General features: G+C 38.2%; 1 protein-coding gene across 4 annotated transcripts in view; it reads right to left on the reverse strand.

The window, feature by feature from the left end:
- The window catches only part of LOC139757412 (eukaryotic initiation factor 4A-I-like), a 28,978-nt gene extending 17,702 nt beyond the window's left edge, over positions 1-11,276 (reverse strand). For 2 of the 4 annotated variants that reach the window (XM_071677886.1, XM_071677884.1), the window contains exons 1-2: positions 11,134-11,270; positions 2,347-2,361 (exon numbers count right to left, since the gene is read on the reverse strand). In XM_071677886.1, the coding sequence (XP_071533987.1) occupies positions 2,347-2,361; positions 11,134-11,255 (137 nt within the window). In that variant the 5' untranslated portion in view covers positions 11,256-11,270. Of the gene's footprint in view, positions 1-2,346; positions 2,362-11,133 lie in introns of all 4 variants that reach the window. The other 2 variants (XM_071677888.1, XM_071677887.1) reach the window with 1 other exon arrangement.
- Between the last annotated feature and the right edge of the window lie 8,082 nt (positions 11,277-19,358).

Genomic DNA, 19,358 nt, shown 5'->3' on the forward strand with positions numbered 1-19,358 from the left:
TCACTGTGTGGGACCACATGTCAAGAAGTGTAATGTTATGTATATGCCTCTGTGAGGTGAGTGCAGGACGATTAAGGAGTGTGTTCAATATCTTCAGAATAGAGAGAATTCTGGGCACAAGTCTTGCGATATGCTGACTCAATGAGTATGGTGTTGTAGCCATGAGTGGTAGTCCATGACACATTTGAAAGAGTGAAAACTGTACATACCTGGGAAATACGGTTTCAGATAGGTTTCCATCTGGCAGGATGGAGTTTAAATTAAAACAGTTGAGATACAGATAAAGACTAAATACTTAATTTAGCCAACCTTAGAAGAGAGGAGTGAGGGTGACCTGATCACTACCTCCGTGTTTTTACAAGACTAATGACATTGACAGTAAACAGTTTATCAAAAGATGTAAGTATACAACAATCAGGAAAAAAATGAACTGTACATTCTTTAATCCTTGTTACAAAAACGTCTCCCTAGGAGCTCTAAATATGCCCACCCTCAGGGATACAGATAGTTCAAGATACAACAAAATAGGGTGGGCAATAGAAGAGAATTTGAGACAGAATATAGGGAATGGTGTATGCAAGGGACGCATGTAAGGACAAGAATAAACGGAGACTCTTGTCTTGGCCACACCCTTGATGGGAGTTCTTGGAGAGAATGGGTGTCAGATATATAGACAGACAGACTAGGAGTGGACATGGCATCAAATGCAAGTCATATGTGGGTGAGGATGCAAAGGTTACAGAAACAACGAATGAAAAACGAGTGGAAAGAAATGTTAGTATCTGGGAGGGCAAAAATGGGTATGTATGAACGTATAGTAGTCTCAACAATATGGACACAGCATGTATGAAGGAGAGCAAATGTTCTGTAAATGATATGTCCAGACAATAAGTGGAATGAAGCAGTTTGACCAGGAAAGTAATAAAAGGGTAAGAATAAGGTGTTGTTCACAAAGAGGCTATATTGGTCAGAAAAAATGGGACATAGGGAAGGGGAAGACCAAACTGGAGATGGAAGAATGAAGTAAAAAAGATTTTGAGAGAGTGAGACCTGCACATGCAGGAGAGTGAAAGGCATACAAAGGATAGAGTGACCTGATACAATGTGATATACAGGGGTCAACATGCTGTCAATGGACTGAACCAGAACATGTGCAGTGGCAGGGAGAAACCAACGAAAGGTCCGTGGGTCCTGGCTGTGCATAGAGGGCTGTGGTTTCTTTGCACTGCACATAAAAGCTACAGAATGGATACGAGTGAATGTGATATTTCTTCTGTTCCTAGTGATACCTAACTAACCCAGGAAGCAGTGATCATATGTGAGGGGAAAAAATGTGTGTTTTCACCTTACAAAACCCAACAAGAACTAAACAAATGCCTTTCCAACTCAAACACCATCCACTCTTAACAAACACAGACCTAGAACCACACTACACCAGGATATATAAAAGTTACATTTTCTCATTTATGCTCAGGACATCATCCATCCAAACATTACGTACACCTATCAAACATATATCAAAAGCCTTCACGCCCATTATGCAGCTACCACAGTAAAAGTTTCTAAGCACTTCCAGCTGAAATGCCCTATACTACCCTCACATAAACACTCACATTGCTACATATGACCTATAGTCCTGCCCAGTAGATATGGTCAGCTGCACAGGCCCCACAAAATACAGAGACTCCCACATCACCCATGAAACCAACCTGACCCTGAGTAGGACTACAGTTCAAGGTATTGGGATACTGTGAGAGTGTAACTGAAAGTGAATGAAGGAAAATGAGTAGTAATCATTCAGTCTTCAACATGGAAGTTGCATCAAGAGAATGAAGTCTTTAAATCAAGTTGCATCAATGTTCATAATATCAGACTCATTCTTAGCATGCAGAATACAGATGAGAAAGAGCAACTTTGATGTGACTGGGGAGTACAGCCTATCGTGGGTGTACTGCACGTCTGCTTTGGACTGGGTTGGGGAACAGCTGTCTAGTTCCTGAAGAAATCATTTCTTCATGAACTGGTTTGTAAGATGTGTTTGCTGGGGTATAGGGGGATCTGTGAGTTTAAACTGATGAAGTAAGTGGCATGGGTGTTTTCATTTCTTTGTGGGTGCTGATGTTCAGTTATGCAGTAGTATGGGTGGTAAAAGTTCACTGCTGTTACAAAAATTTGATACCAAGCATGTTAAGGAACGAATGTATTGGAAAATGTGTGTGTGTGTGTGTGTTAATACTATGCAAGTGTTACAGGAAGAGTTTTACACTCGTGTTGCCCCGTGTCCATGTAATCCACACGTATTAAAACAATTATAACTACAAAAAGAAAAAATATAAAACAAATTACCTTGTATCCCCATCTCTGCAAGAAAGATAAATAATTCTTTAGAATTGGGTATATATTTGCGAGCATTTAAACTTAAATCAAGACATCTAAACAAAAAAAAAAAAATATCTTTTTTCTGATGTTGGCCCTAAGCTGTGGGCTAATTGTGGACTAACATATTCTCAAGTCCATATCTGTGCTATTCACTAAGTTAACATCAGCACCAAGAAATTAATCTGACTGCCCAATACTAAACATCACAAATTAAAACTGGTAATTTCTTTTATCAAAAAATTCTCTGCTCTAATTCATGACACAACTCTAAGCTGTTCCGTAAATATCTACGCAGAGAGAATCTACTTTCACAGATTTTTTTTTTATGTGCTTTACTATAATACCTTTACCATAACTTCACTACATTTGATACTTTCACTGTAAGCCCAAAAGAGTTACAGCCTTTATCAATATCATCACCTCTCCACAGCAATTCTAAATGATCAATCACCTAACTGATCCTTACATGCCTATCCTTGGTGGAAGAAAAGTTTGGCTAAAAAAAAAAGTCTTTTCCAAGTCTAGCCTGTAATATACACAAGCAACTTATCTTACAATGCTCAGTTACCTCTTCACTGACCACTTAATATTCATAAGACTGAAATTATGAAATTTGAAAACCTGAGGAAAGTATTAATGAGCTCAAAGGAAATCTTAGTGCTTTTAGTAAATAGTCAAAGAGCATTTCTAGTTCTCATGTACATATCGGTAAACACTGTTTGCTAGATCACGTCACGACAATGCTACTTATCAATTTGAATCAATTAAGTTTTACTTGTAAAACTAAAAACACTTGTAACACTGCAGCCATAAAACTAACCAACAAACTTTTCCTGCTATATGAATTGCCATTACTCCAAATGTTTATAAACTGTAATCATGTGAAAATTCAGCATTAACTCTATTAGTACCCTCAATAATCAATGCACAGTATTTGCCTTTAGCCAGTTATGATGGCATATTTCAATAAATTTCATTACCTTGATATTCTTCCCACTCTCCTCTAATGAATTACACAACATGGGATAGTTAAAATTCTTTAGTTAATATGCAAATAACACTTTAAAAATGCATTACTCTGATACATCACAAAGCTGCCACAAAAAGTGAAAAAGATGCCATCATGCCCAAACAAATTTTCATACATTTAGTATGAGATAATCATTTGATTTTCAGGTCATTACAAATTGGCATGTAATAACATGTGGATTCTTAACAAATTATACTAGCAAACAGATGTCTCCATGAGATGGCCTAAGGTACCCTTGCAAGATAAGCAAACAGCAACAACTATGAGAACAGTTGGTTGTAATTAATTCTTACGATTGACAACGCAAGACCCCATGTATACCTAAATCGCCTTGTCAAAAGTCAATCCTGCTGAGCATTTTTGCAAAGTTACAGGCACCACAAAATATGCTTGAACTACATTACAACTAGGGAGCAAACTGCTAAATTTCAGATAATTCACTTTATGGTTTGATGTCACCTTAATCATACAGAGCAATGTCACTGAAAGACCACCAATGGCAGCAAAAATTCAACAACACCAGCCAAAGAATCTGAATCAGGATCAAGGAAAGATTAATTTACATAGCATGAACTCTCCTAAAGCTTTCCCAATTACAAATTTACCGAATGACACCAGGAGCCTAGTGAGAAAAACTATCTCAAGGAACCGACATACCATCCTTAAAGTAATTCTGTCTGCCAAAATTTCTAATCCTAAAGCAGCTAGATACAAGTATACATGGACAATGCCTAAGAAAAACTGAAAATATAAGTGTTTAACTTTTCTGATGTACACGACAAATCTCCTAGAAACCTTTCAAGACTTCATTAAACAATGTTTCCTTCCTTAATCTTCAATCTTTTTCTAACTACTGATATATTATAATAACGGCATTGTCTATGACAACACACACTCTCACAATCAAAGCATGATGGTATATATATATATATATATATATATATATATATATATATATATATATATATATATATATATATATATATATATATATATATATATATATTTCCCTGGGGATAGGGGAGAAAGAATACTTCCCACGTATTCCCTGCGTGTTGTAGAAGGCGACTAAAAGGGGAGGGAGCAGGGGGCTGGAAATCCTCCCCTCTCATTTTTTTTAATTTTCCAAAAGAAGGAACAGAGAATTGGGCCAGGTGAGGGTATTCCCTCAAAGGCCCAGGCCTCTGTTCTTAACGCTACCTCGCTAATGCGGGAAATGGCGAATAGTTTGAAAGAAAAAAGAAGAATATATATATATATATATATATATATATATCTTTCTTTTCTTTCAAACTTCGCCATTTCCCGCATTAGCGAGGTAGCGTTAAGAACAGAGGACTGGGCCTTGAGGGAATACCCTCACCTGGCCCAATTCTCTGTTCCTTCTTTTGGAAAATTAAAAAAAAAACGAGAGGGGAGGATTTCCAGCCCCCCGCTCCCTCCCCTTTAAGTCGCCTTCTACGACACGCAGGGAATATGTGGGAAGTATTCTTTCTCCCCTATATATATATATATATATATATATATATATATATATATATATATATATATATGATTTTTCCCTAAAAGTTTAGTCACTGATCACCAACATTTCAAGAAAAATAAAAACCCAACAGCAAGATTCAAAACGTTAGCAAGAAAATTAAGAACCTTGGTTTAGCTAGCAAGAGATAAAAGGATTCACCACCTATTTCTGTAGAGTGAAAAATATTAGAATACAAAATCTTAATACATCACATTAGTAAGACATTAAAGCTTGTAGTCTGCACCTAAACCATGATAGTGACAAGTTTTCAGAATTGCAAGCAAAACTAAGATTCATGAAAACATTTAATGAATCATACCATAAAAATCAAATTATTTCTAAATTCTGAAGTACCATAATGCTCTCAGCAACCTATATCTGAAAACTTAAATATGTTCAGAGCAATAATTTAAGAGTGGCATGGTAATTTCTTTAATCAATGCTGCCAAAACTTTCACAATATATAATTCCAACTCTATTCCTTTTTGGAATTATAAGGTAAATCGTGTTCAAACACTTTATAAGAGAAACCACGGACATCTTAAGAGCACGGGCAGTTTTTCAAATGGTTGGTTGCAACCCCCCAAGGGGACCACGAGAAGGTTTACAGAGGAGTCGCAAGCTGTCTGTTGTGAGCCAACAGAAAATTTTAGCTCTACAGTACGACTAAACCCCAAATGAACATGCACAAATGGGAAATAATATGGCCTGGACCTCAGGTCTTGTTTTTACTTAAACAGCAATTATTTGGGGTCAAAATCAAATCCCCAGGTCTGTTTTCATCTACAAAGAAAATAGAAATAGCAATGAATAAAGACCCAGATGTGAGGGATGTCATGAAAATCCTGCACCCAAGAAACACTATTTCAAGGATATCAAGTTACAGTTATAGGTAACTGATTTCTTAACATGACGGACCCATGTTCTTGTTTGAAAAATCTGCATACCACAAATCTAAATTATTTCACAAAATAGTGGGTTATGACAAAAAACATGAATCTTCTAGGAATGGGACTTGTGTTAAGAATAGCATTTTACATTATTCATTATCTCACAAAGCTCCTTTCCACCAACATGATAACTGAAAAGACTATATGCATATAAATACACATTCAATCACTCCATTACCATAGGTCAATTTTGCATGTTCTTTCCACCTCCTCTGTTGTATAGCACCAACCTGCATTGTTGCTCCTCTAATCGGTCTGGTCATGCAAGATTATGGTCCACAGTCTTGCGTATCTTTTACAACCTAGAGGACCCGGTACACAGTAGATGTAACACAGCTGGTTTGACTTTTTTTTTTTTTTTTTTTGGTAACAGCAGTGTGTTCTTGCACATTAATGACCTGCAACAAATTCTACCACTGAAAAATTATACTTTCTGTATGTCTTTTAAACAAAAACTGCAAGGACCTTTTACGCATACCTATGTAAGGCATAAAACTTTTCGTCTAGTCCTAAGCACCAATGTACCATGCACTCAGAATCTGACTGCATTCATTTTAAGAAAACAATGGTTCTTTTACTCAATGGAGCCATGTATAAATACTGCGTCACCTAATATAACGAGTCCACAACACTCACTCACCCACATCTTATAAGATGGGAGGACATCATCTGCTCCCACACAACATTTCAGTATAAACATGATTATGTGAAGTTTGGATGACGACACAATACTATCATATAAGGACACAAGAAAATGTGGAGTGATTCTGAATATTACATAAAAACCCAATCTCCAAGCAGAGCAGAGGAAAATGAAAGTGAAAGATGACATAATAGGTCACTGAGTACAGGGTAGCTTTAAAGCAGCAATGCGCCAAGACTCAAATGCCTTAGCATCAGGACAAGTTCTTAAATATGATACCAGTGAAAGTTACCCCTAAGGAAAATTAGCAGAGATTTTAACAGATTCAGAAGCTTCTTTAAAATCAAACTTCAATGTTTCACAATATCTATACCTATATTACCTTATCTTACTAAATACATGTTATTCAATATCACAGATAAAAAAGCACATTAAAAAGCAAGTTATGAAATAGTTCTAAGAGTACACTATTAAACGACATACTTCGTAATAAATATGTGCAAGATAACAGGCCACCATCAAACTCCACTTTTACTTCCCCAAAAGTAGAGTGAAATGTTTATAATTCTTTACTTCCCTTGCACCACTATTTGTTAATCACCTGACATACTATGAAAGTTGCTGCAAGTATTGACATTTATACATTAACACTGATATGCAAAGACAATTTTTAAATCTAATGAAAATGCAAACGGGATTTATCAATGTTCGCTTAAAATTTGTCTCAGTCCTGCTGCAGTCATTCCATTTTGGAAAAAAGCGCTCTTGAACTTTCAAGCAAAAGATACAATCTCAATGCTCCTAAAAATTCTTCATCCAAGGGTTATCAAATTAATCTACAAACTGTGAACAATGAGAAAGGAGATCTTTGAAATACAGGTAGAGAGAAAATACATGCCTAATAAAGCCAAACCAAGGAACAATAACTAGTCCCAACTACAATGCATCCCAGCATCCCTAACTCTGATGACCTCAACATAATGGGGTGTTAAGCCCAGAACTTTTAAAACCTCAAACCTTTCCCTTGCCCCCAAAATGTACTTACTTTATGTGAAGGTTAACTACTAGTGCATAAATGTACATAATACACTCATAATACAACCATGAAATAAAATCTTTAAAATCCTCACTTAAACTCTCCTAGGAGCCAAAGCAAAAATATATCAACACTATAGTCACCCACAGAGGATCACCTGGGAGCTAACCGTCTTGTTACTTGATATCCAACACAATGCTACCAGTGCATTTTCAAGAGACTATATTCAAGTCTTTTGCTACAATATTGAACTCAAAGATAAATCTTGACTGCCAGATTGTCGATTTTTTCAATAGTATCATCTTATGTTACATTGATAAACTCCTAAATTTCCACATACTACTAATGCCTTGCTTATCATTTAGCATAAAATGTAGGAGAAATCAGTTCCCTGCAGGCATTTCGGTGATCACAAGTACAGTACATAAACCGCATCTGAAACATATGTACCATTCCATTTTTCCTTACCTTCATTCCCCCCAAGCATCATCATCTAGTATTGTTGTTACATATTATGGTGCAAGTTCTATCAAGCTCTAAGTCGATATCTTAATCTTTAGATACTGAGCGATTCTGTTTTGAAGTGGTAGCATTTCTTTTATTTTGTGTCCGAGCAAGGAAAATCATGAAAGATGGGCTAAAATATGCCAAATGAAACCCAAGGAGAATTCCTCTCTCCTCCCCTGGCAGCCGCACATTTTTGAATTTTCAGTAAGCTAGTCAATATTTTTCCTGGTCATCCTAAACACAGAACACTAATTAATCATAATTATCTGCCACAAAGATCGTTAGCAAAAGCACAAAAGCAAATGGGGATATAAAGTTGCCTGTAATAGTAGGATAATGCATTCTCAATCTACTGAAAAGACAAAATATGACAGCATTTTGCTCTCCTGTATTTTAAAGATTCCATTAGGAGATAGTGCCAAATGCACATCACAATGCCATTTTTGGTCACCACAACTATAAAACCCTCACCTCTTAGTAAAGTAACAGAAGAAATAAACCTATATTAAATATGTCTGCTGGTGAATACTGCTAGATGCTGCGAACCCTTAGAGAATCTTAATAAACTGTAAAGTACAACAAAATAGAAACAAAAGAAAATATGAACAAAAAAAAGCAAATTTCATTAAGTAGGGCACCTAGGGTATTCTGAGAATTTTCCATCCCTAATGAAACCCTCTTGTGTTTCTTTGCATTCCTGTAAATGAGCTTAATCTGGTGTCTATAGATAATACATCACGTCAACTGTCAACGAATGTTTAATATATGACGAGCAACCATTTTCATCACAACCAACTTTCTCATGCAACTATTCCAGTTGCAGACCATAACAAATGCAGGCATTCCTAAACACAGAAAAACTGCTTAAATACAGAAATTAAAAGTAATACACATGGGATATGTTAACATGAGAGACACCTGTGTGGTATGGTATGTACACTGTAATACCCGAAATAATAATCATGGCAGCACGTTGCTTTTCTGCATACATTTTGAAAATCAAATGCAAGTACAATCATGCTGCATACACTTCACCATGCCATTTTGGATACTTTACAATTGAAATGGAGAGCATTAAACAAAATCATAAAACAAAGTAATAAATGGCTGATAAAAGCAAATTTCTTTATCATCTCCCAGTAATACAGGTGTATTCTGCATACCCTACCGCAACCCTCTTGCATTTCTGCGTGTTTCTACGAATGAGCTATATTTTTGTGAAAAACAATATTGGTATATTTCTATCTTTGCAGCTAGGAGAGGTTAGACAAGATTTTTACGGGACTTGGTGATTTCTTAGAAGTGTTTCATCTTAGGTTAACACCAAATTTTCCCTGGATCACAACAAACCACTAATACCCTATTCAATACCATAGAATCCAATATAAAGGTTTAATACATACCCTAACTCTCTTCCTCTACTCTGTAAGACTATACTACTACTGCATAAAAAATTTGGGCTTAACATACGTACTCTCTGCAATAAATCCTACGACTTCATGAGAATTTATGTCAGATTCCAGGTTCTACTGTCTCATGATGGGTTTTGAAGACACCTCTTTTTCCTCATACAAAAAGGGTTGTATGTACATCCGTTAAAGACCAACAACTGTAGGTACAACTACATATCTGACAATAAGAGCCTCAAGGGAAGTTGCGACCTACCAGTGGAACAAAGTTTGAAACTTATTGCCTTCATTGCGTAAGCACACCCGCAAAAGATTACTTTGTAGTCCATAGACATGCATTTACTTCAGGGTTGAAAGGATTTAAACTTAAGCCAGCAAAGGAGTTCTACAGATAGATATTTAGAACAATGTTTATCAGTATGATGAACGTGTTCTAAAACTACGTTACCAAAGTTTTGTCAACTAACTTTCCACCGCATGTCTCCCTGTACAACTTACAGTACTAAAGGTAGTATGATACCCTGCTTATAACAGCCCATACAGCTGTGGGTAAATTCGTATCAATTTCCAAGAAAACGTACGAGCACATTCTACTTGTACACCTTATATGCCAAAATTTAGTTAAAAATGTAATCTCAGAATGAAAGATGAATAAACCAATGCCCATGTACACTCGAGTGTACATACAAATCCACAATAACTTCTGATTATAAAAAGATTTGCGGAGAACTAGCAAATATATTCGAGATTATAAAATATATTTAACACAGAATTCTACATTAAGAACATTTCAACATAGAATATTTTTTCCTGTCATGCAAATACGGTATTTTCTTCACCTGAAGCTGTAAACATTTTTAGGGGAAAGAGTAATTAAAAAAAAAATGGCCACAAAACGTTTGGGTTCAGATAAAACCTTACAACACCGAATTCTGCAAGAGGAAAACTTTGACTTCTGGCCTTCAGCAGATCTTGGCAAAGTACTTCCCTTTCCTTTCCTCAAATTACAATATCGCAAGAAATAGAGAGACTCACTTTCCATTAAAAATCATCCCCGTGTGATAAAATTGCATAACAGGCTAATGCATTCGAGGAAGGCAAGATGTAGTAGACGTGCATTACTAGAGGGGGGGAAATAAAACAACTCCATCTCTACCAATGACCCCCTAAATACATCCTCTCCTACTAATATACAAGAGAACCCGTCAAAACCTGTACACCTTGGGAGATTAAAACCTGTCATGCAATTGTGTTTGGGACTCGGGCCACACACACAAAAAAATATACCTCCACGCCAATGTCACTTTGTCCCATTTACACTTATAACGCCCCTAGTGGCTTAAGAAACACGTACAGATTGATCTAAAGAGCCCTGATATGCGAATTGGTGTAGTCTGCCGCGATTAAACTAGCCATAATAATGGAGAACGACCAACAGCCGGCAATAAATATGCGGCCAGCTGATCGCTAAATCTGACCCACTGGCCGCCATTACGGGGCCACTACCACGTCTGACAAGATTAATCAGCTTTTACCGGGGAATATCGGGCTCGGATCGCCCAATACACCAGCCACAACCATTTCTCACTCCCTAAGCTCCTTGTTGCCTTCGAAAAAGGGATAGCACTCTGTGGGAAACTCGGAAATCACTTACTTCTGGTGATCGTATTTGTCAGACATCTTGACTGTCACAGTAAGTCCTTTCAAAGGACCATGCATGTGTGAACCACATGAGAGTATTACTACGCCGGCAGAATTGGTGTACTTGAGGATCATACAATTAACAAACCATGTCAAAAATAATCCTGTACTCTTCCATGATCTTGAAATATAGTTTAAGTCTCAGTTTTAAGGGTAAAATAGATTTATCGCGGGGACTAGTTTCTATATTGCAATCCCATCATGGAGGCCGATGTCGTCATTGCAGAAGCCGCAAAGGCGGGTGTTTTAAACTATGTAAATTAAAGATATACTCCTCGATATATTATATGGTATATTCCTTTTACCCATGTACTGATCAATGCCAAATTAATTACTAAGTGTTGGTGCTATACTCATGCGCCACTGGATTTCAAATACAACCTATTTAGATGAAGTTGAAAAATTAATTATGATAATCTTGATCAGTACAATAAAATGATAGAGAACTAGAACAAATTATTTAATTTCCTTTCGATTTTGTGCTACTAAATTAGTGTCCACAGGCCGTAAAAACATGGCAAAGTATGAATAATAAACTTTTGCATGCCTTGCAAGCTCTGGCTTAGATTTTACCTAGAACGACCAAATTTATGGCCATATCAGTAATTACATGTAATACATAATAGACAATGCACAAGAACTAAGAAGAAAAACGCTAAAGCAAAAACTTAAAAAAGAAAAGAAATGTCATGATCAACATTTTGATTGCTTTTCCGTGCCCTTTATCGGGCTTGCGACAGAAGAGACAGCTACTCTAGTGATTAAAACTGATTATCTTTTCCTTATCGTTTGGAGGGCAGGAAATCAAATGGATATGAGTCATGGGGTGAAAATGAACATTAGAACAATACGATATATCGAGTGAAAATCAAAAGCTGGCATCCTTTCTCACACCCCCGTGTGGCCTTGTCACGTCGTCTACTAAGTCAATGGATTCCAAATGGTACGAAAAATTTAACTTTAGTACAATGTAATGAAGTAATGCAAGGCTCTAAATGTAACAGGGCGTTACATTTTTAGTACAATCTATTAAGTAATGCCATCACATGAATTTCAAATTAGTGCAAAACCTGAGAACTGTTTGAATAAATGTTTCCATCTATGTCGCTGAGGTTACATGCAGAAGTATTTACTGAATCATTGGGAAAATTTATTCACAGAAGAATCAAATTCGAAGATAACTTTAACGCTACTGCATTGACTGGATAGAATAATTCTGTTAATATAGAATGATAAAACTAGACTTTGTACCGGACAAAAAGTTATTTAATGCCATTCGATAGAATAACTGTTAATACATAATATTAAAACTAGACTTTCTGCTGGACAAAAAAGTTATTTGATGCCACCGGATAAAATAACTCTGTTAATACATAACAATGTGCTGGACAAAAAGTTATTTAATGCCACTAAATAAAATAACTCTGTTAAGATACAAGAAGTATACTTTGTGGTGGAGAAAAAGTTACTATAGATACAGTAACAAATCTATTACCTTCGTAATATCAGTACCAGCATAATACATTTTTTCCTAGTAATATAACAAAGAACTTTTCTTGTTATCAAAACTGAACAGAGAAATACCCACAGACAAAACAGGTTACATGATTTCTAAGAAAGAGGTCTGAAAAAACCAAAGAAAATTCAGTATATTACAGATTTATTTGACTGTCGTAAAACGTATTTCAAAGCTATCCGAAGTTAATTGTAATTTTCAACTTAAAATAATCTAAGATCAATAGACCAGATACTACTACTAGCTAGCAATAGTAGGAAAGTAATAGTACTTATGAAATACGTCAAAAAAGCCACAGCGAAATAAGGGGAAAGATATATACTGAAATAAGACAGCGAACGGGGCGTAAGAATATTAAAACATAGAAGATCCAACTTAACTTGACCCACACCTAAGCTAAGCAAGAAGAACAGAAATGAAGATAGATGGAGACATGATAGAGAGGATACTGAATACGCTGAAGAAGAAAAAAGTGAAAGATATAAGAGAATATAAACGAGTGGGAGATGATGAATAGCTTAGAAATATAATAGTTTTCCCCAGGTACAGGGTACTAATCAGGAAAGAGAGAGAGAGAGAGAGAGAGAGAGAGAGAGAGAGAGAGAGAGAGAGGTGCCCACCCAGTACGCCTACACCAGCCGCTAAACTCATCTACCGTGACGTCATCCAAGGCAAGCATGACGTCACTAAATGGCGTCATCCTGTTCCTGTGCGGGAGAATGACATGCCATCGACGCCCCTGGTCGATACAGACCCCTACCCCCCCTGCTGACACTAAGGGCAAGAGTCGACCTCATGGGAAATTTTACAAGGAGAGCCTTTCGTAGCAGCTGTGTGTGTGTGTGTGTGTGTGTGTGTGTGTGTGTGTGTGTGTAACAGGACAATAATAATAATGATAATAATAATAATAATAATAATAATAATAATAATAATAATAATAATAATTTCTTTCATTTCTTTCGTGTTTCCTTGCGCTACCTCGCAAACGCGGGAGACAGCGACAAAGTATAAGAAAAAAAAAAATAATAATGATAATAATAATTATGATAACAATAATAATAATAATTATAATAATAATAATGATAATAATGATAATAATAATGATAATGATAATAATAATAATAATAATAATAATAATAATAATAATAATAATAATAATAACAATAATGATAATGATAATAATAATAACGGAAGGAGTAACAATTCAGGGAAATACATTCAGAAAAAACATGAAAGTTTTAATGTGTGTGTGTGTGTGTGTGTGTGTGTGTGTAAGCATCTGCTGTTCTAATATACGTCTGCATTTTTAGGTCAGGATAATCATTAGCGTCTATGTCCCTGCGGAACAGATCAAGCTGAGAGGGATAGGCGGGAAGGGGACCAGGATTTGACCAAGGCCAGGAGAGAGAGAGAGAGAGGGGAGAAAGGCATTCATAACACTATTTTAAACGACAAAGATTAAATATAATCGTAAGTGGTGTAGACGTTAGCGTTACTGACCATGAGTGGTCAGCACCGGCCCGCGTTGGGATCGCATCTTGGGCGCAGGAGCATTTGTCCCACACCCAACCCAGGTGCTCATCCTCCACTCGGGACTGGTCGATAAACGGGTACCAAAATCAGGCTGTGTGTGTGTGTGTGTGTGTGTGTGTGTGTGTGTGTGTGTGTGTGTGTGTAATAAAGACATTTAAATGGGCAAATAGTAGTCATTTCTCCCACTAATCAACAGTTATATAGTGCACCGCCCGTATTACCACAGTTACAAAATGTGGATACAGTACTAATTTCACTGGACCTCTGTGAGTCGGGTACAGTAGAGACAAATATATCTTGGGGTAGTGGACCTTCGTCCTCTCAGGCTCTGAGTCACTCAGTTCACTTTCAAACGACTTCCGGAAACTTAATTTCGCTCACCATACCACAAGGAAAGTCTTCTACAAAACCTAGACACTTTAGTTTTCAGTGTGTGGCATCCATGTGTCGTATGCAGATGAGGCAGTGTTAATTGACATGGTTCTAAAAGTCTGGGAGCAATGTGATATCTGTGAATGATGCTGTATTATCTAACATATGCAACTATATTTCTATCCACGTCTTCTAACTGAAGAGGAGCAAGGATTTAGTGGAGAAAATTCATAAAAGATTTGCTCTTTTGGCAACAAATCGACTGGATGCATAAGTTATCTTATGAAATTACTAATGACTTTTTTGATCTCATATTGCCTATTTTTTTGACCTTCCCTGTTTGCCAACCTAATCTAAAGACTTCTAGTGATGAAGCAACCCGGCTTTGGTAATTACAAATAATGAATAGGTACTGTAGTGACACATACCGTTGTTCATGTGCAGTACATGTACACTTATACACCATGAACCGAAACGTATATACGTCACGGATATACGAGAAAAATAAAAACTCAGATTGTTGGGGATACTAAGCACTTGTTTCTCAGAACATAATTTCTTTAGGTAATTTCCCTAGATTTACCCCAACACAAAAAACGCACTCAAAACGTGGTTTTAACACACCCATGTCATACTAAAATCTCACCCCAGCAGCGTTCTAACAACTATTTAATATTAGAAAAAATCTAAATTAGTAAATTTGCCTACGGATCTGGCAGGTGTGAACGCACCTACCCGCATCCCGTATCCCTCACCCGGGATCCATTTTCTGTGACCCCGCCCCCTTCCCCTCCCGTATCCTCGAAAACTGACGCCGGTGTATATCTGTTGATAACACCGTCCTACCACCAACGCTCGCTCTGTGACCTTTCACTCACTCTCTCTCTCTCTCTCTCTCTCTCTCTCTCTCTCTCTCTCTCTCTCTGGCCCAGCTCGCCGGAAAACCCAGGCTCGGCTGCCCTCGAAGCAAGAAAACGCACTCTTGAGTATATATACACTGGCAAAAAAAAAAATAGATAAATAAAATAAAAAGAAAGTCCAGGTCATGAGATAGTGATTAAATGGTGTATCGTCTTTGTAATTATACCTACAGTCAAACGTGAATTAAATGCGAATCTTTGCTCTCTTTACGGTAGTCACACACACACACACACACACACACACACACATATATATATATATATATATATATATATATATATATATATATATATATATATATATATATATATATATATATATATATATATATATATCTGTTTCCCATTTTAGAAAGTTGTGTGGAAGTCGAGAACATTATCTCGGAAAGCAAAAATGGGTATGTTTGAAGGAATAGTGGTTCCAACAATGTTGTATGGTTGCGAGGCGTGGGCTATGGATAGAGTTGTGCGCAGGAGGATGGATGTGCTGGAAATGAGATGTTTGAGGACAATGTGTGGTGTGAGGTGGTTTGATCGAGTACGTAACGTAAGGGTAAGAGAGATGTGTGGAAATATAAAGAGCGTGGTTGAGAGAGCAGAAGAGGGTGTTTTGAAGTGGTTTGGGCACATGGAGAGGATGAGTAAGGAAAGATTGACCAACAGGATATATGTGTCGGAGGTGGAGGGAGCAAGGAGAAGAGGGAGACCAAATTGGAGGTGGAAAGATGGAGTGAAAAAGATTTTGTGTGATCGGGGCCTGAACATGCAGGAGGGTGAAAGGAGGGCAAGGAATAGAGTGAATTGGAGCGATGTGGTATACCGGGGTTGACGTGCTGTCAGTGGATTGAATCAAGGCATGTGAAGCGTCTGGGGTAAACCATGGAAAGCTGTGTAGGTATGTATATTTGCGTGTGTGGACGTGTGTATGTACATGTGTATGGGGGGGGTTGGGCCATTTCTTTCGTCTGTTTCCTTGCGCTACCTCGCAAACGCGGGAGACAGCGACAAAGTATAAAAAAAAAAAAAAAATATATATATATATATATATATATATATATATATATATATATATATATATATATATATATATATATATATTCCTATGAGTCCACGGGAAATGAAACACAATAAACTCCCAAGTGCACTTTCGTGTAATAATCACATTATCAGGGGAGATACAAGAAAAAATTATAAGTCAGTTGATATACAACGAAGAGACTGCGAGGCGTTATCCACTATGTAAATACTGATTTCTAACAACTAATACTGAACATATGAAAGCAAATAATTGATAATGGTCTGCAGATGGTTTAAATGCATCACATTTTCTATCAGACATTAGCAGTGGCCTTAACAAGATACGAAAGTGGAAGGTAACAACTCATACTTTATGCAACAGCTTTCTACCTACATACCTGTTATGAGAACCAGTGCACCTGGAACTATATATGTCTATTTATCTATTATCTACATATTTTTCTATTTACTTATCTATTTATCTATTTACTTATCTATCTATCTCCATAAACTTCGATAGATGTATGACCGTAGGCCAAATATCTAATGATATAAATATTGCTATCCAGTCCTGTGTTCTTATATGCTGTTAAATAATGTATATGTGGCCTTGATTACTTACATTGCTCGAAGATAATTACACTGAGTAATCAGTTATGAAATAATTACCTGACGTAACAAGTTTGATACAGGAATACACAGCATCACTGTACTGATTGCAATGTTTTATTGTATAGAATATGAGATGTATTGATATTTTGTGAAAAATATCAACTTGCACATAATGCAAACAGAATGAAAGAGAAGGAAAAGTAGGATAGATAGAAATACGGAACGAGAAGAGGAGAGGAATATGGAAAAGGAAGTGGGGAGTGAGAGGGAAGAGGGGAATGAAACAGAGGAAGAAAACGGAAAAGGAAGAGAATTGAAGTGAATGAAAACAGTGAAATGAAACAAAGGAAAGTGATGGAAGAGGGAAGAAAGTAGGAGTGACAGGAAAGGGTGGAATGAAACTCAGAAAAAAAGAAGAGGAGGAAAAATAGAAGTGACAGGAAACAGTGGAATAAAACAGAGGAAGACGATGGAAGACAGAGTTGAAGTGGGAGGGATTAGTGGAATGAAACAAAGGAAGATGATGGAAAACGAAGAGAATAAAAGTGAAGGGGACACTGGAATGAAACATAAGGTGATAGAAGAGAGTTGAAATGAGAGGGAATAGTGGGATGAAACAGAGGAGGATGATAGAAAAGGAAGAAACCAGCTGCGAGAGGGGAATAATGGAATGGAACAGAGGAAGATGAAGGAAAAGGAACAAAGTAGAAGTGAAATGGGAACAGTGGAATGAAACAGAGAAGATGGAGTAAGAAGTGAAAGTGAGAGGAGGGGGGGGGGGACCAAGGGAATGAAACAAAGACGATGGAAGGGAAAGTGAGTTGGAGAGGGGAACAGAGGAATGAGAGAGGGAGAATAAAGGGGGGTTAAGGGGTGGGGGTTGGGAACACACCCTTTAGAGTCATGAGACGTAAAGACTATATGGGTCATGGTTCCTGGGCCAGCCACGTGTTCACTCCCTGACTCTCATACCCGCAAACCCCTTCCCTCCCTCCCTCCCTCACCCTCCCTCCCTCACCCTCCTCCCTCCCTCACCCTCCCTCCCTCCCTCCCTCCCTCACCCACCTCTCACAACACCACCCTCCCCCACCCCACCCACCCAACCCGAACCTCTCTCTCTCTCTCTCTCTCTCTCTCTCTCTCTCTCTCTCTCTCTCTCTCTCTCTCTCTCTCTCTCTCTCTCTCTCTCTTCCCCCCCCGTACCCCAGACATCTCTTTCTTCCCCAACTAGGTGGCTTTGGGGAGAATATATGGAGAGAGGGTTATTAAACACGAGGCTTTGAAATGTCAGATTTAAGGACTACAGTCTTTGGGTGAGTGTATGGGTGAGAGGGGAAGGAATAGGGGTTCTAATACGGTTATTGTGGTGGGGTTGTGGTGGGGTTGTGGTGGGGTTGGTGAAGACTTTGGGGTGTGTCTGTAGCGATGCTGTTTAGTCGTGTGAGACTTCTTTTTATTTTCTTTTTTGGCCTCGGCTACGAAGAAAACGAGTAGTAGCTGAGCTGCTAAGCTTAGCATTGTTCTGTTGGCCATGCCGATCTCCTCCCCCCACACACACACACAAACACACCCAGACACCCCTGCACCAGCCCCACCCCTTCAACCCCGTCTCCCCCCCACCTCACCACCTCCTCCACGGGTCCAACCCTTCCTCTCCCTCCCTCCCTTCCCTCCCTCCCTTCCCTTCCCTCCCTCCCACCTCCCTCCACAAGGGGGGGGGGAGAGGAGGACCCCCCAACCCCGACCCTGAGCAGCAACAGCAGCAGGCCAATGACAAGGCTGGGGCCCTGCCGGCTGGTTCACAGCATACGTGATCTTCACACCTGTCCTTCTGCTGGTGTGTGTGTGTGTGTGTGTGTGTGTGTGTGTGTGTGTGTGTGTGTGTGTGTGTGTGTGTGTGAAGGGGGAAGGGAAGTAGGTGATGTGAAGGTGTGGGGTGTCTACGAGGTGTTGGTAGGATAGGGATGGGATGGGGGTGATGGAGATGGGGGTAGTAGAATGTGCCTGCCTACGAAGAGGTCGTGCCGTGATGGGCATACAGAGAGAGAGAGAGAGAGAGAGAGAGAGAGAGAGAGAGAGAGAGAGAGAGAGAGAGAGAGAGAGAGAGAGAGAGAGAGAGAGAGAGTATATAAGCTCACTGCCTAATGATGCTAATTGATACGACAGGCGCCCAGGTCCCGATCTCTAGATCATCATTGGGAGGATTAA

This window comes from Panulirus ornatus, chromosome 26, assembly GCF_036320965.1.
Source record: "Panulirus ornatus isolate Po-2019 chromosome 26, ASM3632096v1, whole genome shotgun sequence".
Taxonomy (NCBI): domain Eukaryota; kingdom Metazoa; phylum Arthropoda; class Malacostraca; order Decapoda; family Palinuridae; genus Panulirus; species Panulirus ornatus.